Here is a 23,859-nt window from a genome sequence, read left to right as displayed (position 1 = left end):
AAGTCTGCAGATCATTGGTGCACTTTTCTTCTGTGAAACACAAGCAATACGCCACTCCAGTGCCTAGCAGAGTACTTAGCCACTCATGGCACTCCATAAATATTTGGTAAAAATAAACTTTGGTGGAAAACCCCACCATTCCCAATTCTGAAAACATCGGGTACCTATGTGCCCTAATGTTTTGTACACCTATGCAGTCTCTGGCAGAAGAGGGTCACCGCTTTATCACAGCTCACAGAGCTACAAAGAATCAACTTTATTGGATATTCAGTTTCTCTTTTTGCCCTTGCCAGTGACCTTGGCTGGTGTGAGGACTGGAGCTGTTGCCTGATACATAGTGGAGGAGATCTTGTTGATGTAGTACAGACCAACCATGGAGAAGATGAAGCTACAGGGTAAAGACAAAAAGGTCACAGCATCAGTGGGCATGCTGCCAGCCTGGAGCCTCCCAGGGCAGACACGAGCATCAGGGAAAGAATCCAGGCTGAGGTTTAGCAAAACGGGGGAGGGGGAAAAAAGAAGAGAGAGGGAGGGAGGAAGGTATGGGGAAGGATGGAACCATCACAGGAGGATCCAGGGCCAAAGGGCAGGATACTGTACCCCTTAACCAGCTGTCAGGCACTTACCAGGTGGTGACACAGACACGGTGGATGAGGCCAGAAGCAAAAAGAGCCAACAGGAGGCAGAGGAGAACTGGGGAGATAAGAGGGGACAAGAAGGGGAGAGGTCAGAATGGAAATACCAGGCATCATACGTGACGTCTAGGAGAAATCTGGGGCCTCCTGAATCTTGGAGCTAATAACAGCAGAACCTCAGATGGCCGTAATGACGCCCAGGACAAGGTGGTAGGACAGGCATGCTCATCACCAGCTCTGCCCCAGGTATCACCTAACTTTCCTCTCCTGGCTTTCTTCTGGAGAAAAGGAAAGTGATAGCAGAGCCTGAAGGGCAAGGCTTGTTCCCATTTGGGGAGCAGGGTCAGGGCCTTTTCAACAGAAGCCAGACAGTGGGGATCAATTCATTAAACTGGTCGATAGTGGAGGCTGAGGGCCTCACTCCCTGGACATCGGATGGAGAGCAGAGTGCCAGGATACGCACACCCATGGTGGCAGGACAGGGTCTCAGGCTGCCTAGAGAGCAGGCCTGGGGAGCTGGGAGGGCAGGAAGCAAGGGCAAGCACCACCTGCCAGTTGGGGAGAACACGGCCGGCCGGTAAAGAGGGCCAAGAACCCTGCCCCACAACAAAGATTTCTTTTACAAGTAAATAAAAACAATTCATATGGAAACAAAATAAAACAGAGAGGTCCTGGAGCTGGTAAATGGAAGGAGCTCTGGCAGCTTACAACAGAGCTAGAGAGCAAGACCTGGAGGAAAAGTGATAAATCCTTATTCTACCAAATGAAGGCTTCAACAACATGGCATCTACTGGCAATTTTTTTAACATTTATAAGACATGGCCTGACCTGCGGTGGCGCAGTAGATAAAGCATCGACCTGGAATGCTGAGGTCGCTGGTTCGAAACCCTGGGCTTGCCTGGTCAAGCCACATATGGGAGTTGATGCTTCCTGCTCCTCCCCCTTCTCTCTCTCTCTCTCTCCCTGCCTCTCTCTCTCCTCTCTAAAAATGGAATAAAGTCTTAAAAAAATTAAAAACAAAAACATTTATGAGACATAGTTATTACTTTTCTGACCAAAGTGCAGTGATTTTTAAATCATCTTAAATCTGCCTTCTCTCCATGATCTTGTTCCAACCTTGAAGGTTGTCTTCATTTCTTGGAAACCTATCAATCAAGAATTTATTCTTGGATGCGAGGGCGATCTGGTTGTGACATCTGTCACCCCACTGATCACCAGGGTTGATTCGGCTGATCCAGCTGGACAGGTAGGTGTTCCCTTCCTCCCTCACCACTCCATGTGCGTCCTTCCCGAAGCTGTGTGCTCGGTCGAAGAGGACGACCTTCTCTGATAAAAGAGAGGACTCTTCTCCAGTCACGGGTATAAGAGTAGTTGCACTCCCCTGCTAGAACTTCCACACAAGCTCTCAAGAATTTATTCTTCTGGTCTTGGCCAATTTGCTAAGTGGAAAGAACATTGGCCAGGCATATGGACGTCCCAGGTTTGATTCCCAGTCATGGCACACAGGAGAAGCGACCATCTGCTTCTCTCCCCTACCCTCTCCCACTTCTCACCCTCTTCCCCACCCACAGCCAGTGGCTTGATTGGTTCAAGCATGGCCCCAGGCACTAAAGACAGCCCATTGATTGGAGCACATCAGCTTCAAGCTCTAAAAATATCTCAGTTAATTCGAACACTGGCCCAAGACAGGGGTTGCCAGATTGGGCACATGCAGGAGTCTATCTCTCCTCCTCTCATTAAAATTAAAAAAAAAAAAATTTATTCTTTTGCCCTGGTGTGATAGCTCAGTTAGTTAGACCACTGTGCCAAAGTGCAGAGGTTGCTGGTTCAATCCCCAGTCAGGACACTTACAGGAACAGATCAATGTTCCTGTCTCTCTCTCTCTCTCTCTCTCTCCCTCTCTCTCTCTCTTGCTCTCCTTTCCTCTCTCACTAAAATCAATTCTATAAATAAATAAAAAAGACCTGACCTGCAGTGGCACAGTTGATACAGTGATGACCTGGAATAATGCTGAGGTTGCTGGTTCAAGGCCCTAAGCTTGCCTGGTCAAAGCAACTAAGAGTTGATGCTTCTGGCTCCCCCACCCCACCACCTTTTTCTCTCTCTCTCTAAAAAGTCAATAAATAAAATCTTTTTTAAAAAGTATTCTTAAAATACATTTATTATTCTGATCATTGGCACCCATTGTCTAATCCATTTCCCTCTTTAAAAAAGTGATGGTTTGCCTGACCAGGTGGTGGCGCAGTGGATAGAGCATCGGACTGGGATGCTGAGGACCCAGGTTCGAGACCCTGAGGTCGCCAGCTTGAGCGAGGGCTCATCTGATTTGAGCAAAGCTCACCAGCTTGGACCCACGGTCACTGGCTCAAGCAAGGGGTTACTTGGTCTGAAGGCCGAGGTCAAGGCACAGGTGAGAAAGCAATCAATGAACAACTAAGGTATCGCAATGCGCAACAAAAAACTAATGATTGATGCTTCTCATCTCTCCATTCTTGTCTGTCTCTGTCTATCCCTCACTCTCTCTCTCTCTCTGTCTCTGTAAAATAAATAAATTAATTAATTAATTAAAAAAAAGTGATGGTTTGCCTGACCTATGGTGGCGCAGTGGATAAAGCGTTGACCTGGAACACTGAGGTCACCAGTTCAGAACCCTGAGCTTGCCTGGTCAAGGCACATATGGGAAGCAATTATGAGTTGATGCTTCCCATTCCTCCACACACCCCCTTTCTCTCTCTCTCCTCTTTCTAAAATGAATAAATATTTAACTTTTTAAAAAGACTTTATTTATTTGTTTTGAGAGAAGAGAGAGAGAGAGAAAAGGGGGGAGGAGCAGGAAGCATCAACTCCCATTATGTGCCTTGACCAGGCAAGCCCAGGGTTTCGAAATGGCAACCTCAGCGTTCCAGGCCAACGCTTTATCCATTGCGCCACCACAGGTCAGGCTAATAAAATCTTTGGCCTGACCTGTGGTGGCACAGCAGATGGAGCATTGACCTGGAACGCTGGGGTTGCCGGCTCGAGGCCCCGGGCTTGCCCGGTCGGGGCACATATGGGAGTTGGTGCTTCTTGCTCCTCCTCCCTTCTCTCTCTCTCTCTCTCTCTCTCTCTCTCCTTTAAAATGAATAAATAAAATCTTTAAAAAATATATAAAAACCTGACGGCTCTGGCTGAGTGGCTTAGTGGATAAAGCGTCATCTCAGCACACCAAGATTGTGTGTTTGACCCTGTCAGGGCACATACAAGAAGCAATTCATGAGTACACAGCTAAATGGAACAACTAAGTGGAATGAGTTGATGCCTCTCTCTCTCTCCCTTCCTCTCTCTCAAATCAATTAAAAAAATTTTTTTTTAAGCCTGACTCGTGGTGGTGCAGTGGACAGTGTCAACCTGGGATGCTGAAGTCCCAAGTTCAAAACCCTGAGGTCACCACCTTAAGCACAGGGTTGCCAGCTGAGCATGCGATCATCAACATGCTCCCATGGTTGCTAGCCTGAACAAGGGGTCACCGGCTCAGCTGGAGCCCCCCTGTCAAGGAACGTATGAGAAGCAATCAATGAACAGCTAAGGTGCCGCAACTACGAGTTGATGCTTCTCATCTCTCTCCCTTCCTGTGTCTCTCTCTCAAAAAAATTTTTAAACTGATGGTTATCTCAACTGACAATCTTTCCATCTTTTTTTTTTTTTTTTTTTTGTATTTTTCTGAAGTTGGAAATGGGGAGGCAGTCAGACAGACTCCTGCATGTGCCCGACCGGGATCCACCTGGCATGCCCACCAGGGGGATGCTCTGCCCATTTGGGGTGTTGCTCTGTTGCAACCAGAGCCATCCTCAGTGCCCGGGCCAACTTTGCTCCAATGGAGCCTTGGCTGCGGGAGGGGAAGAGAGAGACAGAGAGGAAGGAGAGGGGAAGGGGTGGAGAAGCAGATGGGCGCTTCTCCTGTGTGCCCTGGCTGGGAATCAAACCCAGGACTCCTGCACGCCAGGCCGACGCTCTACCACTGAGCCAAACAGCCAGGGTAATCTTTCCATCTTTAATGAAATTTTTTTAATGTTTATTTATTGACTTTAGCGTGAGAGGGAAAGAGATAGCGAGAGACAGGAACATTGATCTGTTCCCGTCTGTACCCAGACTGGGGATCGAACCAACAACCTCCGCACTTCAGAACGATGCTCTAACCAACTGAACTATCTGGCCAGGAATGATGTACTTTTCAATGAGTTCACCATACTGTGAACTCGAGTTTTCCCATTCATCACGAAGAATTTCTCCTGCAGAAAGGTGTGTGTAGCCATATCCCTCCATGACGCAGGTGTATTGGGTCCTAGTGGCTTCATGAGGCAATGAGAGCAGGGGAAAAGTGGCAGGCGGGCCAGCAGCAGTAGGCAGCAGGGGGAAGCTAAAGACAAGAACTTGCAGCCGCCCACAGTCCTAGCAGCTCAGCATCCAGTATCTCTGCCTTGACACTGAGGGAGCTGACAACAGCCTGGCAGTGGAGGCACAGGGCTGGCTGCGAGGAGGGGGGTGGCTGAGTCCTAGTAGATGCAGGCCAGGTTGTCTTGGCTGCCTGCACTGAGGCTTTTGAGGGGCCTCTGCTGTCAATTTTTGAGCATGTGGCATTCCTGGTATGATCTGGCCTTGATGCCTAATTTCCTTTATGAAATTAATTCTCCATAAATAATTAAGTCATCAAATCTCAATTACATGAACAATAACAAGGATCATTTCAAACAGGACACAAAATGGCCTTGGTCAGGGAGTTCAGTTGGTTACAATGTCCTCCCAAGGTTGCGAGTTCGATCTCTCATCAGGGCATATACAAAAATCAACCAATGACGACGGCATGAAAAAGTGGAGGAACAAATTGATGTTTCTGTCTCTCTCCCTTCTTCTCTCTAAAAATTAATTTGAAAAAATTCAAACAGGAAACACTCTTAACAGTTATTCTGATTTGATCAGGACTCCTGCTGACATAGAAACTTGGTGTAATATTTAGGTTCTTCAAAATAATCTTTTTAAGAGAGACAGACAGCATCAACTCATAGTTACAGCACCTTAGTTGTTCTTTTTTTTTTTTAATTTATTCATTTTAGAGCGAAAGAGAGAGAAGGGTTGAGGAGCAGGAAGCATCAGCTCCCGTATGTGCTTTGACCAAGCAAGCCCAATGTTTTGAACCAGCTACCTCAGTGTTCCAGGTCGATGTTTTATCTGCTGCGCCACCACAGGTCTGTTCATTTTTTTTTAAGACTTTTTATTTTTTATTTTTTTTTATTCATTTTAGAGAGAGGGAGAGACAGAGAGAGAGAAGGGGGGGAGGAGCTGGAAGCATCAACTCCCATATGTGCCTTGAGCAGGCAAGCCCAGGGTTTCGAACCGGCGACCTCAGCATTTCCAGGTCGACGCTTTATCCACTGCGCCACCACAGGTCAGGCAAGACTTTATTTATTCATTTTAGAGAGGAGAGAGGGAAAAGGGGGGAGGAGCAGGAAGCACCAACTCCCACACTTGCCTTGACCAGGCAAGCCCAGAGTCTCAAACCAGCAATCTCAACATTTCAGGTCAAATGCTTTATCTACTGCGCCACCACAGTAGTAGTTGCTCATTGATTGCTTCCCCACACGTGCCTTGATGGGGGTGGGGGGCTCCAGCCAAGCCAATGACCCCTTACTCAAGCCAGAGACCTTCCCACACTCAAGCTGGCGACCCTGTGCTCAAGCTTGTGAACTACACTCAAGCCAGCAACGTCAGGGCTTCAAAACCTGGGTGCTCAACATTCCAGGCTGATGCTCTATCCACTACAATACCGCCCAGTCAGGCTAGGCTCTTCAAAATAACCTTAATTCACTAAATATTGGGTCAATTTCATACCAGAACCCCTCAATGATCTTGGTCCTTCCTGCTGCTGCTTCTGGTGGGAACAAAAACACCTCCCCATGGATGTATGCAAAACAGGTCCAACCTGGCCCTGGCCATGTGGCTCAGTGGTAGAGCGTCGGCTTGGCGTGTAGGAGTCCCAGGTTCAATTCCCAGCCAGGGCACACAGGAGAAGCGCCTATCTGCTTCTCCACCCCTCCCCTTCTCCTTCCTCTCTGTCTCTCTTCCCCTCCTGCAGCCAAGGCTCCATTGAAGCAAAGTTGGCCTGGGCGCTGAGGATGGCTCTGTGGCCTCTGCCTCTGGCGCTAGAATGGCTCTGGTTGCAACAGAGCATCGCCCCCTGGTGGGCATGCCAGATGGATCCCGGTCGGGCGTATGCGAGAGTCTGTCTGACTGCCTCCCCGTTTCTAACTTCAGAAAAAAAATACAAAAACAAAAAACAGGTCCAACCTGACCAGTGGTGGTGCAGTGAACAGAGCATCAGCCTGGAGTGCTGAGGTCTCTACTAGAGCCTGAGGTCACCAAATTGATCCCTGGTCAAAGCATGTATGAGAAGCTATCAATGGATGCACAACTATGTGGAACAGTTGATGCTTTTCTCTCCCTCCCTTTCTGGAAAAAAGTAGCCTGCTCTCCTCAAACATTCCGAACTAGACAAAAGGCACTGTGTTTCTTGCTTTCAGAGAACTTTTCCAGCTCCAATTCCATGAGCTACATAAAGTGCTAGATCCTAAAGTATCACTTGTTTACAGTCTTATTATCATATTTCCTTCTCCTAAACAATCTTGACCTTCTAAGCACCTGGAAGCTCAGTATCATATTGGGGAAGATTAGAGAAGAGGGTTCAAATTCCCAACCCCCAGTTTTCACTTACTCTCAGGGAAGATCTTTGCTTGGAATCCTTTGCCAAAGACAATATTCTCCAGATTATTGAAGGCCTGGGTTGAAGGAATTAAGGAGTAGGGCAGAGCTGTGTGAGTAATGGGATCCTCACAAGCCTGCGTAGCTCTCCACCCTTCCTACCCTCAAACATCTCTCCCCACTCCACCGCAGGAGGATACAGTGAGAGAAAAGACGAAAAGGCCGGAGCCAAGCATGCCGCCTTGGATGGTGAGCCACTCGGTGGAGGCCAGCTGGCGGCTGTACATCTGCATCCCAGCGAAGAGCAGCAGAGACAGGAGGGAGGACAGCGCCAACGAGGTGCCCGTACCCACCACTGGAGGGATGAGAAAAACGGAAAGTCAGGCCCGATCCTCGCTCCAGGAGCCGTAGGCAGATTCGACAGGTCCCGGAGTTCGAGGGCCCGACCCCTGCCAAGCATTAAGGAGTATGGATCCCCACGGCGACCCTCAGGAATTCCTCAGCCCGGGACGCCCGGCACCCTCCGGTCGCGTGCAAATTTTGGCCCGCCCCCTGGAATCCAGGACACGTCAGCTCTGCGGGGAGAGGACCCGGAAAGCTGGCCCGCCCCATCTCCGACCCCCACTAGTCCGTCCGGAGGACCCCGCCGGTCCCGTTACCCATCACGTTCTGCTCGTGGGTCCAATACACGACTCCGGCCAAGAAAGAGGGGAGACGAACCGGGTGTAGTTGCCTGTGCGCATGCGTCAGCACCCAGCTCAAACTTTCATCCTCCACGTCTCCCTTTTTCTCCCTCTGGCACCTGTACGTAGCGCCCTCTTCTGGAAGGGAGGAAATATTACGTCAAAGAGCATCTTGGGCCACCGCCCTAGTACCGCCTTTACCAGCACACGGAGCAACTGCAGCCTCTCAATGCAACCTGCATTTAACTCTTTAAGTCACTGAGGTTAAACGGCCCATAGCCTCTAGCCCATCTCTGTCTTCGTTGCCATTTATGTCACCTCTAATGCCTGTTCTCAGACCTCCCTCCCCAATGATCATTGCCTCGACATCTACCGTAGACCCTGGGCCAAACCAAAATCTAGTCCTGCCATCCTGGAAGGCATCATTCCCTGAAAATATTCTTTCACTTTATATGAGAAAGATTAGGAGCCAATGAAGAATGCGAGCATAAGAAATGGTTTTCCCTTCAAACGCCATCCCGTGTTACCTCCCCACCCCCCCGCCCACCGCCTCTGAGAACCACGTGGGGAAACTATTTCCCTACCCCTCACTGGCGCTGTTTGAGGCTTATCCCTGGAGCATGCGCAGTAATATTTCACCCCCCACCCCACCCCTCCCCACACCCCCACCGAGCTCCTGCATTAAGCCCGGGGTTCTCAGCCGCTGCCGGGATCGGGCAGCTGGGGGCGGGAGGGCAAGGTAGGACCATGGCTGAGGGTGAGGATATGCAGACCTTCACTTCCATCATGGATGCTCTGGTCCGCATCAGTGTGAGTTAAGGAGGGGTCGAGGGGAAGGGGAGGTGGAGTATAGGGGTCCGGGGAGCTGGGACCTCGAACAGGTGGCGATCCGGCGAGACCCTGGAATGTAGACAGGGGGCTGGTGATGGTAGAAAGGACTGGAAGGTCGGGATGCACGTATGAGAGGATAATCCCGGGGGCAGCCCGAAGGTGGGTGCCGTAAAGGCGTCCATCTGCTGGGGTGTGAAGAACAAGGAGCTGCCCGGACACAGCGGGTGGGCTGGGGTAGTGGCCAACAGTGCACCTAGATTGTGGCTGCAGGGTAATGGGGCTATACCGTGAGGAGGGGGCGCGTGTAAGTTTGGAAATTTTCCAAGAAAACTGAGGACAGGGGCGAAGAAGGTGCGCCCTGAGAGGTAGTTTCTAATTTGGACAGCTCCCTAAGACCCCACCCTACCGCACCCCCATTCCCGGCTGCCTCGGAGCCTCCTGCGGTTGTCATGGCAACCCATGCCCGGCTCTCCCAGGGGCGGTGCCAACCCTGCTCCCCCCCCCCCACTTCCTTCCCCCTCCCTCCGTGTCCCTCCCTCCTTTGTGTCAGCTGCGCCCCTGACCGGGATGGCTGCAAAGAGAGGGACCAAGGTGAGGTGAGGAGGTGGGGCATAGCTTGAGGACCCCCGCCACTAAGAAAGGGAGGGATACTTCCGGTGGGTAGGGGGCGAGTATGTGAAGCGCTTGTTTCCCCTTTTCGGGATGGCTTTGCGACTAGCCCGGTTGCGCCGGGGGATGGAACGGGAGGTCCAGGGGGCGAAGGAAAATGGGTTAGCATCCGTGGACAGGTGGAGATAGCTAGGGAAGTGAAAGACGGTGGATGGAGGCTGCAGGCAGCCACAGGCCGGAGCCGCGGCTGAAGACGGCCGGCGCGAGCAGGAGGATGGAGAGAGCGGTGCCTGCCTATAGGAAGGAGTCACGCGATAGTTGGGGGGCAGGGGTGTGTGTCAGAGAAAGGGGCGAGGGTCCGTACCTAGGTGTCAATTAGGCCGTGTCCTTGAGAGAAGGGCCGGAGCTGGAGCAGAGATGGGGGAAACAGCGGCTACCGTCGGGCGAGAGGGGCTGCAAGCAAAGAAGGTGGGGCTTGAGGGGAGGCGCGAGCTCCAACCATCTTTTAGCTCTGCAGAAGGGAAACAGAGGCCAGAGACAGAGCTGGGAAGTACTGTGAACCAGGCTAGGCTGGTGCTGGGTAAAAGCCATAAGTAGATTGTTTTGCTCCGTCCTGAGACCCCCTTTGGGTCTCTAAGGGCAACTGAGGGGCCTGTCAAGATATGTCCAAGCTCTGATCCAACCTCCTGGTCCCTCCACAGACGAGCATGAAGAACATGGAGAAGGAACTGCTGTGTCCAGTGTGCCAAGAGATGTACAAGCAGCCACTGGTGCTGCCCTGTACCCACAACGTGTGCCAGGCCTGTGCCCGGGAGGTGCTGGGCCAGCAGGGCTATGTAGGCCATGGTGGGGACCCCAGCTCTGAGCCCACCTCTCCTGCCTCCACTCCTTCCACCCGCAGCCCCCGCCTGTCCCGCAGAACTCTTCCCAAGCCAGATCGGTTGGACCGGCTGCTTAAGTCAGGTAGGGCTGGGGCCTGTGGGATGGGGGTGAGGATGCTGGGATGTCCATCAGGAAGATGGAACAGGTCCATCTCTGGTCAGGGGCATCTGTCCCTTGCAGGAGGTGGCTCAATCAGGCTTCTAATAACTCAGCTGAGCTATGGCATAATAAAAATTAATTTTTTAATTGAACAGACTCCCCATACCTCCAACCAGCTATAATTTTCACCTCCCTACATCCCCGGCCCATCCACAGGCTTTGGGACATACCCCGGGAGGAAGCGAGGTGCTTTGCACCCCCAGGTGATCATGTTCCCGTGCCCAGCCTGCCAGGGCGATGTGGAGCTGGGGGAGCGGGGCCTGGGAGGCCTGTTCCGAAACCTGACCCTGGAGCGTGTGGTGGAGCGGTACCGCCAGAGTGTGAGTGTGGGTGGCGTCATCCTGTGCCAGCTGTGCAAGCCCCCGCCACTAGAGGCCACCAAGGGCTGCACTGAGTGTCGTGCCACCTTCTGCAATGAGTGCTTCAAGCTCTTCCACCCCTGGGGCACCCAGAAGGCCCAGCATGAGCCCACGCTGCCTACCCTCTCCTTCCGCCCTAAGGTGAGCCAGCCTTTGCAGGGCCTGGGATGGGTAGAGCTGGGTGGGTGGGGGTGCCTGGTGTTGTGGGCCTCCAAAAGGAGGTGGGCAGGGGTTTGCCATTGCCAAGCTCCTTTTCAGTAACAACAACCAAAAAAGGCATTTGGACATCTTTGAGCCTTCATCTCATCTGCTGAATGAGGCTGATAATTATCTTCCCTGCAATATTCACATCTGCAGGGCTGTTCAGAGGATCACATGAGATAATGTTTGTGAAAGTTATCTGTACACTAAAAGGTTTGTATGCATTTATTCATTGAACAAATATGTATCAGCCACCTATGTGCCTAGTACTACTGTTCTAGGCGTTGGAATGTGACAGAGAACAAGATGGACAAAGTTAATTATTAACCACAAGGCAAAGATTAATTATTATTATTGTCATTACCACACATATCCTGAGGTAGATGAAGGGAGGAGCAATGCTGGTGCCTGGAGGGTGCAGAAAGGCTCTCTTTGATGCCAGTATGTACCACCAGATGGCACTGTGGAACACCACCAGCTGGGCTCTCCTCCAGCCCCATCTGGCCAGTGGAAGGAGGGCACCAAACTGCTCTCATGGTAGGTGAGCACCTTTACACCCACTATTGGCTGAGTATGCTGTCGCTCTTTCTGTCCCTAGGGCCTAATGTGCCCAGACCACAAGGAAGAGGTGACCCACTATTGCAAGACATGCCAGCGGCTGGTATGCCAACTCTGTCGAGTAAGGCGCACCCACAGTGGGCACAAGATTACACCAGTGCTCAATGCCTATCAAGCCCTCAAGGTGAGGACCCCACACACACACACACTCAACACCAGTGGTAACCTACTCACATCCCTTTACACCCCCTCTTAACTAACTGCTGACTGCTGTCGAACTAGGTGTGATGCCCACCTCTTTCTTCCCCCTCAGGACAAACTGACGAAGAGCCTGACATACATCCTAGGAAACCAGGACACAGTACAGACCCAGATCTGTGAGCTGGAGGAGACTGTGAGGCACACTGAGGTGAGGGAGGCATAGAGGTTGCTCTTGGCCCTTACTGGATGTGGAAGCAATAAGGGGGTGTGGATGTGCATGACCCAGTCACCTGATTGCAAGCTCAGAGAGCCAGTGTGGGCCCCATGAATGCATCAAGGTTCTGGTTAAACCAGGTTGGCAGGATCATCAGTGCCTCAGGCCAGGCTGTGCCCAAATCTACAGTGGGGACCAGGTGGCTATTGCCCAGGACAGGGAGAGCTTGAAAAGCCCCAGGGACGCAGCTCAGATGCCACTCAGGTTCACTTGCCTGCTCAGAATGGCACACATCCCTGGAGCTAGGGTAAAACAATGGCTATGGTACCTTCTTTCAGATTGCATGCATAAGCTGACATGCAGATGGCCATTAAGGATGGCACACATGTTGGTGGATGTTCGTGCAGTTCAAGTGGACATTAGTGTACTTGTGATCTCTTTTATTTGGGGGAGTTCTTAGGAATTAAGGTGTGGGCTCCAGGAAGGTTAGCATAAATAAATGGTCAGGAATTGAGCCCATCTGGGTATACAGGTGCCTTTGGAAACTTGGCCCTGTTGAAATGGGTGGGTAGAATTTCCCCAGGTCCTCTGTGATCCTAGCCATAGTTTGATGTCCTAGGAGCCTGGAACAGGCACTGCCTTCAAGAAGGTAGTAAGTGTTGCTCTCTGGGCAGGTGAGTGGTCAGCAGGCCAAGGAAGAGGTGTCCCAGCTGGTACGGGGGCTCGGGGCTGTGCTGGAGGAGAAGAGGGCATCGCTGCTTCAGGCCATAGAGGAATGCCAGCAGGAGCGGCTGGCCCGTCTCAGCACCCAGCTCCAGGAGCACCGGAGCCTGCTGGATGGCTCAGGTCTGGTGGGCTATGCTCAGGAGGTCCTTAAGGAAACAGACCAGCCTTGTTTTGTGCAAGCAGCCAAGCAGTTACATAACAGGTACTCTGGGGCACACAGCTCAGGGACACAGGCTCCCAGGGGAGCAGGGGCATCATGGGTATAGCCAATGTCCAAGACAATGTCTCAAGTACTGTCCAATGGAGAGCTGGGCCCTGAGGATTTTCACCAGGCCAAACCCAGCTTGCCTGAAGGGATGAGGAAGAGACTCAAAGCTGAGTTCTAGGGGCAGGCAGGCAGAATCAAGGGGAAGGGTGGCTGCACAGATGGCAGTGCCTGACCCTTGGGTCCCCCATCCCAGGATTGCCCGAGCTACAGAAGCCCTCCAGACGTTTCGGCCAGCTGCCAGCTCCTCCTTCCGCCATTGCCAGCTGGACGTGGGGCGTGAAATAAAGCTGCTGACAGAGCTTAACTTCCTTAGAGGTAAGGAGATGGCCAGGCCCCATGCCCAATTACAGCCTTCCTCCCTTCTTCCCCAGCAGCGGACCCGGGGGGCAGTGCCCACCGGGGACCTCCCAGCCTACTGCCTGGCCTGGCCAGTCGCCCCCACCCCCACCTAGCCCACTGGCCACACCGTCCCACTGCGCTCAGCGCTGCTTCTCCCTCTCTTTGTTTGTAGGCTGTGGCCACCGCGGACTCTGCTCCGGAGCACCCCAGGCAAGTCAGCGGCCCGGGCCCCCTGCTCCACCCGCAGCCCCCATGCAGCTCGGCCTCCCACTCTTTGCTTCCTTCTCTGTCCCCTCCAGACCAATGCCCTGTCTCTCTTCTACTTTCCTTGGGTATATGCCTAATCCTTGCCCTCCTGACCTTTTGCCCCTGTGATCCTCCTCCTCTGGACATTTCTTCTTTTCTTTGATTTTTGTCCCCTGCTATCAAGCTTTTGCTTGCCCTCTGTTGTCCTCCATTTTCTGTCTTGCTGACTCTTGTGTCTAGTTTTCTCCTACTCAGTCCCCTCCTTCCTGTTCAGTGCCCTCCTGCCTTCCTCTTCCAGTGGCCTTTTCCTGGGGTTCCTCTGTATTCATAGAATAAAAATGACAATAGAAAGAAGGGTCCCCATCTGGTCTGACGTCCTCATTTGACAGAGGAGGAAACTGAGACCTAGAAAAGGGAAGTAACTGACCTAAGGCCAGTGTGGCAGACAGGACTAATGCCCAAGCCTCCTACTTGCTCAGCGTGCACCTGCCTCTCTCCTTCTGCCTTGGGCTCTGCCTGCCCACCCCCTGCCCAGTGCCCCGACAGGTCACTTCCCCAGGTCCCTCTCACCCTCACTCACCCCCCCGGCTCCCGCTGCTTTCCCTTTTCCTCCATGCCCAGCCAGTGGCCAGGCCTTGACTGACCCTGCTGTCTCTCCCAACAGTGCCTGAGGCTCCAGTCATTGACACCCAGCGCACTTTTGCCTACGACCAGATCTTCCTGTGCTGGCGACTGCCCCCCCACTCACCACCTGCCTGGCACTACACCATTGAGTTCCGGCGCACAGATGTGCCTGCCCAGCCGGGCCCCACCCGCTGGCAGCGGCGGGAAGAGGTGAGGGGCACCAGTGCCCTGCTGGAGAACCCTGACACAGGCTCTGTGTATGTGCTGCGTGTCCGTGGCTGTAACAAAGCTGGCTATGGCGAGTACAGTGAAGATGTGCACCTGCACACACCCCCAGCACCCGGTGAGTGGGCACATGAGTGGGCAGTGTGGCACAGAAAGAGCACAGGGTATGCTGGGATCCAGGAGCTAACAGCCGGGGCTGGGTGAGCACTGGAGACAGAATGAAACCGTGGGTCATGCTCACTAACGCTGGAGCTACACTTCTTGCATTCAAATCCCAGCTCTGCCTCTTGCCAACTGTGTGATTTTGGGCAAGTTATTCATCCTCTCTGAACTTCAAGTTCCTCTTCTATAGAAGTATTTCAATACTTACCTCATAGAGTTGTTGTGAGAATTAATTGAATTGATACATATAAAGTCTTAGCAGAGTTTTCCACCTTGAGTAAGGGCTCAATAAATGATAGTAAAGTGACTCTCCAGAAAATAGTGTGGGCCCTAGGATGCAGGCATAATAAAGGAGGCAGAGGGGGCAGAAGAGGTAGCGGTTGGGTGTAAGGACCAGATGTGAACACCAGAGTGTGGGCTGGAAAGTGTAGTCAGACGGTGGTGGTGATGTCACCACATGAAATGGAACTAGAGGGGACTATACATGGGGCCAGCCGTGGAAAAGGGGTTGAAGGAAGCGTTGTGAGTGAACTGGGTCTGCGAGACTGGCTTCTGTGTCCACTAGTCATCACTAAAACTCTTCCTGCAGTCCCATGCCCATTTGGAATACCCCTTCTTTTTTTCCATATGCCCCTCATTCCAGTTCTCCAGGCTCTTTTCCCAAAGCTTCCTGCCCATCCCTCAGCAGCTTGTTCCATGTTCTGAAATTTCCCAGTGTCTTTTGCTAACACCTCACAATACCCAGTGTCGGTGTTTGTCCCTGAAGTTCTTCCGTTTGTCTCAACCCTCCTCTACTCCAGTCCTTCACTTCTTCCTCGATGGCCGCTGGGGCACAAGCCGAGAGAGGCTGGCCATCAGCAAGGACCAGCGAGCAGTGCGGAGCGTTCCAGGGCTGCCCCTGCTGTTGGCTGCTGAGCGGCTGCTTACTGGCTGCCACCTGAGTGTGGATGTGGTCCTGGGCGATGTGGCTGTGACACAGGGCCGCAGCTACTGGGCCTGCGCTGTAGACCCAGCCTCTTACTTGGTCAAGGTGGGCGTCGGGCTGGAGAGCAAGCTTCAGGAAAGCTTCCAGGGTGCCTCGGATGTGATCAGCCCCAGGTCAGGCCACGCTGGCAGGGAAGGGGTGTGGGGGCCCTCGGTGAGGGAGCTGGGGGTAGGGTGGGGGTGGGAAGGGGAGCCCAGACTTGCTGGGGTGGAGCTGGGAGAAGACTAGGAGGAAGCAGTAAGATCATGGAAGCCAGGCCGAGGGGCATGTGGCCAGGAGAAATGTGGGGTCAGTAGAAAGGCACTAAGGATTGATTTTTGGAGTGTGTGGCTGAGGAAAGAGATGATAGAAAAGGGAACCATCTCCACTTTGTTCCATCTGTCACTCAGGACTAATACACCATCTCTCCAAGCCTCCATGTCTTTCTTTCTAATACCCCATTTCCAACATCCTTTCCCCATAAAATCTTTTCTCTGCCATGCCTTTTTCAACCATATGTTTTCTTAACACTTTAAAAGTCTTTCCTTAAACTTTCCATCTCCAAACCCTCTTATCTCTAACATCCCACTTAACAGCCTTCCATGCATGCCTTCTTCTTGAACACTTTCTTCCCAGCACTCTATCCCCCGGGGCCCCATTTCTTCAAAATACTTTCTGTTCAACAGCAGCGCTGTCCCCAGCCCCATATCTTTCTGACATCTCTTCTGGTGACACTGATCCGCCCTCATCTGTCTCCCAACATTTACCTTCCCAACACCCTTCCTCTGCTCCTCCCCTCACCCCAGCCCCTTAGTCACTACCTCCTCACCCTTCCAGCCCCCTCTGACCTCAGGACCCTTTCCCAGCATGACATCCCCAAAACCATATTACTCACCACCTTCTCTCCTCAATATGGCTGCTTTTCTTCAATGTGCTTTATCAATGTCTTGCCTTTTCTTTGCCCCAGTACCTCTCTTGCCAGTGTGATTTCCTCTCATTACGCCTTTTCTGCCAAACCAAACCCCCAACCCGACCTTCTAACCCCTGTGTCTTCAACATGTTTTCCCCTCAGTACCCCAGATCCAGCCTTTCAACCAACATTGCCATTCCCTTCTTCCAGCATCTCAGCCCTCTGATAACCCATCCCCCACTCCTTTATTCCACCCCTCAACAGTCTCCTACCCATTCTCAATGACCGTCCTGCAGGTACGACCCAGACAGTGGACACGACAGCGGAGCCGAGGATGCCACCGTGGAGGCGTCGCCGCCCTTTGCTTTCCTCACCATTGGCATGGGCAAGATTCTGCTGGGATCCGGGGCCAGCTCCAATGCGGGGCTGACAGGGAGGGACGGCCCAGCGGCCAGCTGCACAGTGCCCCTGCCACCCCGCCTGGGCATCTGCCTGGACTACGAGCAGGGTCGGGTTTCCTTCCTGGATGCTGTGTCCTTCCGTGGACTCCTGGAGTGCCCCTTGGACTGCTCCGGGCCTGTGTGCCCTGCCTTCTGCTTCATTGGGGGGGGTGCTGTACAGCTGCAGGAGCCTGTGGGCACTAAGCCTGAGAGGAAGGTCACCATTGGGGGCTTTGCCAAACTGGACTGATGTTCTCAGGCCCTTCCTGGGCCCTCGCCCTCCAAGGTTCCTAGAGCCGGGTTATTCCTCCAGCAGCTTTTCCCTTAAACCATGTAGTCTTGTCCTTTACCCCATGTCTGTGTCTTCCCAGGGCCCTCTCTGACCAAGGGACACTCCTGCTCACCTCTCTGGATGTCCCCCATTTTCTTCATTGCCTGTTAATCCAGATCCCAGTCCCACCAAGTTTCTGCTCCACGCTCTGCCCTTGGCATTTTATTCAGTCATGGAAAGAACCCCTTCGTCCATCCCTGCCTTGTGCTCCTCCTCCTCAGGACAGTTGGGACGGAAGGCTCCTGGAACACTAGGAATGATCCCAGGCCTGCCCTCTGCCCTACCAGGCTCCCTGCCCGGCTCCTTGCCCCACTGATGCTGAGCTGTAGCTTTAAGGCGGGCAGGCTCTTTGGCTGGACACTGTCCAGGCACTCCCTAGTGAGGGGAAGAGGACCCTATCCTCTTTTGTTTATGTGGGTCCCCATACCCTTCAGCCGCATGCCTCTTATACCCCTCTTCTCGCTCTTGCATGCTTCACTTGTCACACACCCATGCCAATGTGCCAAGTCTCCTTTTGCGGCCCCAATGGAAGTTGGATGTCCCCATTGGGTAGGGCCAGGCAAGACCTCTGGTGCCCACTGCTGCCTCCCTGTGGTAGGGACCGCTAGGCCTGTGCCAAGCAATAGCTGTCATTTTCATGGTTTATAAACAATAAACTGATACCAGGCACATCTCTGCCTTCCCTGAGCCCCACCATTCCTCTTAAGTTTCTGTGCTGGGTGTGGCTTCCGGGAGGGATCCAGGGTGCTTTGCTATTGCTCAGAGCAGAGCCGCCTGGTGGATGTGGCACCTGAGAGAAGGATGTCCCCAAGCCAGGTGCTCCCAAGCCTCCTGCCCACACATGTACCCAGCCCAGGCCTGAGCCGACCATGGACCATGGCCACCAGCCAGTGCATTGCCCTGGTGACCTCCTGCTTCAGCCCTGATGAGGCATCTGGGCAGTGGCTCCCAGACCCTGAGGGAAAGGGATGGAGGGGGCAGACACTGCCTGGGCCCAAGGGGGCAGAGAACCAGAACCACTTCCCCATTCCCAGGGTGCAGGGAGCAGACCCCAGAGCCAGTGGGCCGGGCAGATGGGCTGCCTGCAGCCAGGGAGGTGGTGACCAGGCTTGGTGCCAGCCCCGGATCTAACACTTACCATGGCGTGTTGACACTGAGGCTGTTATCACTGCCTGAGGACTTACTTCACACCCAGGCAGCTCAGAATAGAACCGCCGCCTGGGGGCATCGAGCCAAGGGGAGAGGAGGGTGCGTCCTGCCAGCCCCCAGCCTGAGTGAAACCAGGGGCACAAAAGCCCCAGGAGCCCAGCCACCTAGGTTTCGTTTCCTCCTTCCTCTTGTGCTGCCAGCAATGGGGTAGAGGTGACTCAAATTCTTCCCCTAGCCACTCCTGCAACCCAATGTCATCTCTCCAGCCCCCTGCTGCTCAAATAAACCCTGCTCCTTGTATCTTTCCTCCCTGTCTCCTCCCACAGAGGCCCCTTCCAGACCGACCTCACCCCACCACCACATACATTCTGACTGCTCCCTCCTATCTAAGGGTCCCAGACGACAGATCAGAAGTTGGCAGTCAACAGAGCTGGCCCCTATTTTATTCAACCATGTACAGGTTCCCACTTCCACCCGGGGGCTTTCTAGGCCAGTCCTGGGAGCCACTGCCCCAGGCAGACCCCCAGAGATCTGATGGGCATCACCAGGGTTAAGGTGGGTAGGGAACTTAGTGGGGTCTGTGAAGGCAGCTGTGAGCAGCCCGCTTGAACCCCCAGCTCACCAGTTCAGAAAGGGGTGGGGGAATACTGGCAGTGAAGACCAGGAGGGAAGCAACTGGCTGGCACTGGCTGGATGCTCAGAAGGCAACGTGCCCCTACAAGTTGGCAGAAGTGGCTGCTGGGTTCATGTAAGATAGGCTGCTGCCACCGTTTCCTGCAGAAACCTAGATGAGGGGAGAAGGGATCCAGGCTGAAGGGCAGAAACTTTCCCGAGAGAGGCTACCACCTCAGGTCCCCTGGATGGCACCTTACATCCAAGAGTCTGATTAGCTCTCAAAGGGTTAATTTGGAGAGAGCACCTGCCAGGCACCACCAGCAGCCAGGTGACTGTAAACAGGGCCTTTTCTCCTCCCTCTGCTCCCATTCTCCTCCTCCCCTTGGTTCTAATCAGTCCCCGTGCTCTCCCCTCCTGCCCCTGTCTCCCTCCATTCTCTGCTTTTCCAGCCCAAGAAGGTGTGTGTGCTCATCTGTGTAAAACTCAGAGAAGGAAGTCCCAGGAGAGGGAAAACAAGGTCAAGAAAAGGAAAGTCCCCCTCCCCCACCTGAAGTTCCAGCCCCAGGTGACCAAAGTAATTATTTACTAGGCCCTGCAGAGAAAGGCCAGGAGAAGAAAGGGGAGGAGGGGGTTCTTGCTTTCCTGAGACTCCTAAGAACCCCACTCAGGCTCACCTGGCTTGGTGAGACTTCTTCTTCCAAATCAGAGATCCTCCTACCCTTCCCCAGCCTTTCTCAATCTACCCTCCGTTCTTAGAAGAGTGGGGTATAGGTGCTCACTCCTTATGAGTCCTGTATGAAGGGCTTGCCCTGGGCACCGTGCCCACCCATTTCACCTGTGGGCATCCCATCCACAGCAGTGGCGCCAGTTCAGACGAACAGTGAATGCTCTTTTGGAAATACTGCTAGTGTGGACATTCCCTCTTGAAGTCCCCTTTCTTCCGTGGTCTCCTCCCCAGGCCTTTCCTCAGAACTCTTCTGGCCTCCCCATCCTTGCCAGGCCCTCCCCTGCTTACTTCATGTCACCTCTCACGTCTTCTAAGTTCTTTGGATTTTGCAAGTACCCCTTCAAGGAGCTTTCCCAGCTAAAGCCTCCATCCCCCTCCACCTGTGGGGCCCATTCTCACCTCTTCATAAGGGCTACGTGTGGTACTGGCAGGAGGCACATAGCGCCCATGGGTGTGGTAGGTGGGGTACTCGCTCATAGGATGATAGGCATCTCGGGTTGGGAAGATGTCCAGCTGCCCACAGTTCTTTCGACGGCACTGACACACAGCCTAGGGAGATAGGAGGTTGTGAGGGGCCGTGCAGTTCCCTTTAGCAGGGGGACTCTGGTTAAGGCTGAAGACTGAGCACTTACCAGGGCAATGAGATAGATGATGGCCAGCACAACCAGAACACAGACCAGCACCAGCAGGGCGATACCCCAGCCAGGTACCCCAGACCCAGACTGGGCAGAGGAAGGAAATGACACATCATCCACTAAAAAGAAAAGCAATGATGAGAGCAGTCTCCCAAAGGAGGTGACCCTCCCTCTATTACCACCCAGGGGAAAAGCAAGAATCCAGATGCCGATGCCGGACAGACAGAGAGGGACGCTGGCAGTGTGGTGCTGGCCTGAAGCAAGGGAAGGGGCCTCACCGCTAACTCTCGAGATGACCAGGTTGTATCTGTTTGCTTCTGATTCACGTTGAACAAACCATGCCTCTACATTGTTGGCATTGGCAGTGCCCTCTCGGAAGGCCAGAATTGATTTCACCACCACAGATCCTGGCCTGCTCACAGGGAAATGGGCAATTCAGCTGCAGGTCCCAGCTTCTGGGCACCTCCCCCAACCACAAGTGAACCAATCCCTCCTCACAGTCATGACAACATCTTCCCACTCCAGACAAAGTCCACACCCAGAACTGTACCTGAACTTTACATTAGAGGAACCCAGAAAATTCTCTTGTTTATAAATCTGTAAAAACTGGGGTGAGAGGGAAAGCACTAAGGCTTGGTGCATGGATTCCAGCAGTTCCGAAGGCTGTTTCAGGGGAGCACGTGGCAGATACTCACCAACTCAGTAATGTTTCTCTGCAGTTCCTGATAGTAGTTAGTGCTGGGATCTTCCAGGGAAGAGTTAAATGGGAGGTTTAAAATACTAAAAGACAGGAGGAAGAAAGAGATCCTATGACTGGAGAAGGTGAGGGGCACTGTGCTACCGTTAGTGTAACTGGCAGTAGTCTTGGTTCTGCGACTAGCAGGGGTGGTAGCAGTATCAGAGTGGTGGATGGGGACTGAAGATGGAGTACCAATTGGGGTTCTGGTAGCATTGGCAGAGGTGCCCTTGGATGCTGGAGTGGCAGCTGAGCTTGAGGCAAGGCTGGTGGCCAGGGACGAGGTGGCAGCGTGGGCTGGAGTGGTGGCCGGGCCGGTGGCCGGGGAAGAGGAGGCAGCGTGGTCTGGAGTGGTGGCTGGGCTGGAGGCCGATCCGGTGGCCAGGGAAGAGGTGGCAGTGTGGTCTGGAGTGGTGGCCGGACTGGAGGCCAATCCGGTGGCCAGGGAAGAGGTGGCAGCATGGTCTGCAGTGGTGGCCGGGCCGGTGGCCGGGGAAGAGGAGGCAGCGTGGTCTGCAGTGGTGGCCGGGCCGGTGGCCGGGGAAGAGGAGGCAGTGTGGTCTGCAGTGGTGGCCAATCCGGAGGCCGGGGAAGAGGAGGCAGCGTGGTCTGGAGTGGTGGCCGGGCCGGTGGCCGGGGAAGAGGAGGCAGCGTGGTCTGCAGTGGTGGCCGGGCCGGTGGCCGGGGAAGAGGAGGCAGCGTGGTCTGGAGTGGTGGCCAATCCGGAGGCCGGGGAAGAGGAGGCAGCGTGGTCTGGAGTGGTGGCCGGGCCGGTGGCCGGGGAAGAGGAGGCAGCGTGGTCTGGAGTGGTGGCCAATCCGGAGGCCGGGGAAGAGGAGGCAGCGTGGTCTGGAGTGGTGGCCGGGCCGGTGGCCGGGGAAGAGGAGGCAGCGTGGTCTGGAGTGGTGGCCATGCCGATGGCTGGGGAAGAGGTGGCAGCGTGGTCTGGAGTGGTGACCATGCCGATGGCTGGGGAAAAGGTGGCAGCGTGGTCTGGAGTGGTGGCCGATCCGGTGGCCGGGGAAGAGGAGGCAGTGTGGTCTGGAGTGGTGGCCAATCCGGTGGCCGGGGAAGAGGAGGCAGCGTGGTCTGGAGTGGTGGCCGGGCCGGTGGCCAGGGAAGAGGTGGCAGTGTGGTCTGGAGTGGTAGCCAGGCTGGAGGCCGATCCGGTGGCCGGGGAAGAGGAGGCAGCGTGGTCTGGAGTGGTGGCCAATCCGGTGGCCGGGGAAGAGGAGGCAGCGTGGTCTGGAGTGGTGGCCGATCCGGTGGCCGGGGAAGAAGAGGCAGCGTGGTCTGGAGTGGTGGCCGATCCGGTGGCCGGGGAAGAGGAGGCAGTGTGGTCTGGAGTGGTGGCCGGGCCGGTGGCCGGGGAAGAGGAGGCAGTGTGGTCTGGAGTGGTGGCCGATCCGGTGGCCGGGGAAGAGGAGGCAGTGTGGTCTGGAGTGGTGGCTGATCCGGTGGCTGGGGAAGAGGTGGCAGTGTGGTCTGGAGTGGTGGCCGGGCTGGAGGCAGGTCTGTGAGTTGGGAGTGAGCTGCTGGTTTTGCTCACAGAACTTCTGTCAGTGAACTTGGATGTTGGACTGCTTTGGGGATTCAAAGTCTGTATATTTCCACTGCTGTTGGTGTGGTCAGAGGTTTGGGGATAAGGGTTGGTGGTAGCTGTAAGAAGGTGAGGGTTGGGTTCCAGCATAAATTGGAACAAGGAGAAAATATATCCTCTAGCATGGAGAAGTAATGCCAGGATTTGGGGAGCAGGACCCTGTGTTAGCCCTCCTCCTCCTTCCTAGTTGGTAGTTTCCCTCTCTTCCCACACCCCTTTACTCCTGGTTTAACTATTCTCCACTCCTAAGATATACCTCTCCCGCTGCTTCCACCACCCTCACCGCCATCCTGACCCCGGACTTCTCCTAAGGAAATTCGCCTGAACTTGGCACCCACTCTCCTGGGGAATCAGCTCTTTAGCCTGTCCTTAGCCTGTCTCTTTTATTCTGGCACAGACTACACCACCTGCCTGCAACTTCTGCCTTGTGTGGTGCCATCTGCCAGGAAACAAAACCCACAGAAAGGCTGTGCAGAGCAGCCCCCACCCCACTTTGTGTCCCTCACCTGTAAGCACTCGAAATAGCAGCAGCACAAGGAAGAAAGGGGCCTGGATGCCCGGTGTCATGGTGGTGGTGAACCGGGTGGGGAGGGGGCAGAACAGACTCAGGCAGGCACTGCGTGTGAGGTGGGGCGAGCACAGGCGCCTGCTGCTTTATACTGGTCCCCCGCCCGCCCTAGGCTCAGCCAGAGCAGGTGACAGGTGACAAAACCCCGCCCTCTCCCCCATTCCCTACCTCCGATCTCTTCCTCCTTCTCCCCAACCATTCCTGCCCCTAAGGTAGGGCACATGGGCTCCAATCACTCAACCCTCTGACAACCTGTTTGTTCTCCAGTTGGCCTCCCCCCTTTCAGCAACCACTCCCTGGTTCCAGAATGTGGTGTGTGTGGGAAAAAATGGGGGAATCTGGGACCTGAGTTTCCAAGGCTTTAGTTTTAACCCAGGGCAACAGCCAAGATGAGAAAAATAATAAAGGGACTAGGTTAAGGTCTGGAAGTTCACTCTAGTCCCCCACTTCACTTCTCCCTGGTCCCCTTGAAGCCCCTCTGGGGGCTAGGAAGACATGGGAAGGCTTGATAAGGAGTGGACTAGGTGCTA

General features: G+C 54.0%; 3 protein-coding genes across 6 annotated transcripts; 1 reads left to right on the top strand and 2 right to left on the bottom strand.

The window, feature by feature from the left end:
• Positions 1–241: 241 nt before the first annotated feature.
• Positions 242–8,149, bottom strand: KRTCAP2 (keratinocyte associated protein 2). The gene is given in 6 exon segments (XM_066362296.1): positions 242–388; positions 627–693; positions 7,381–7,444; positions 7,568–7,722; positions 8,027–8,072; positions 8,075–8,149. Coding segments are annotated over 6 exon segments (489 nt in total). The 5' UTR covers positions 8,111–8,149; the 3' UTR covers positions 242–267.
• Positions 8,150–8,762: 613 nt separating this feature from the next.
• TRIM46 (tripartite motif containing 46) lies at positions 8,763–17,968 on the top strand. Of its 4 annotated transcripts, none has more exons than XM_066362294.1 (10): positions 8,763–8,860; positions 10,192–10,453; positions 10,757–11,031; positions 11,690–11,833; positions 11,963–12,058; positions 12,739–12,992; positions 13,252–13,373; positions 14,308–14,610; positions 15,455–15,752; positions 16,825–17,968. In XM_066362294.1, exons 1-10 carry the CDS (start codon positions 8,798–8,800, stop codon positions 17,216–17,218), a joined length of 2,211 nt encoding a protein of 736 aa, XP_066218391.1. In that variant the 5' UTR covers positions 8,763–8,797; the 3' UTR covers positions 17,219–17,968. The 4 variants fall into 4 exon arrangements, with proteins under 4 accessions (XP_066218391.1, XP_066218388.1, XP_066218392.1 ...); XM_066362291.1 differs by having other exon boundaries at positions 10,688–11,031; XM_066362292.1 differs by lacking the exon at positions 8,763–8,860 and adding an exon at positions 9,438–9,472 and having other exon boundaries at positions 10,688–11,031.
• Positions 17,969–18,870: 902 nt separating this feature from the next.
• MUC1 (mucin 1, cell surface associated) lies at positions 18,871–23,418 on the bottom strand. The gene is made up of 7 exons (XM_066362290.1): positions 23,268–23,418; positions 21,121–22,820; positions 20,976–21,031; positions 20,704–20,837; positions 20,423–20,544; positions 20,190–20,339; positions 18,871–19,232 (listed from the first exon to the last, which is right to left on the bottom strand). Exons 1-7 carry the CDS (start codon positions 23,326–23,328, stop codon positions 19,164–19,166), a joined length of 2,292 nt encoding a protein of 763 aa, XP_066218387.1. The 5' UTR covers positions 23,329–23,418; the 3' UTR covers positions 18,871–19,163.
• Positions 23,419–23,859: the final 441 nt, after the last annotated feature.

The sequence above is a fragment of the Saccopteryx leptura genome, chromosome 2 (genome assembly GCF_036850995.1).
Source record: "Saccopteryx leptura isolate mSacLep1 chromosome 2, mSacLep1_pri_phased_curated, whole genome shotgun sequence".
NCBI lineage: Eukaryota > Metazoa > Chordata > Mammalia > Chiroptera > Emballonuridae > Saccopteryx > Saccopteryx leptura.
The sequence above is the reverse complement of the archived record's forward strand: the minus strand, read 5'-3'. Positions and strand labels throughout refer to the sequence as shown.

What these genes read in the sequence shown, in the direction of transcription:
- TRIM46 (XM_066362291.1), top strand. Translation starts at nt 8,798, where the DNA reads ATGGCTGAGGGTGAGGATATGCAGACCTTCACTTCCATCATGGATGCT. An exon ending in GGACCGGCTGCTTAAGTCAG is followed by an intron (nt 10,454 to 10,687) that starts GTAGGGCTGGGG and finishes GCCCATCCACAG; the next exon opens with GCTTTGGGACATACCCCGGG. An exon ending in AGAGCTTAACTTCCTTAGAG is followed by an intron (nt 13,374 to 14,307) that starts GTAAGGAGATGG and finishes CTCTCCCAACAG; the next exon opens with TGCCTGAGGCTCCAGTCATT.
- MUC1 (XM_066362290.1), bottom strand. Translation starts at nt 23,328, where the DNA reads ATGACACCGGGCATCCAGGCCCCTTTCTTCCTTGTGCTGCTGCTATTT. An exon ending in AGAGAAACATTACTGAGTTG is followed by an intron (nt 21,032 to 21,120) that starts GTGAGTATCTGC and finishes CTCTCACCCCAG; the next exon opens with TTTTTACAGATTTATAAACA. An exon ending in CACGTAGCCCTTATGAAGAG is followed by an intron (nt 19,233 to 20,189) that starts GTGAGAATGGGC and finishes CCCCTCATCTAG; the next exon opens with GTTTCTGCAGGAAACGGTGG.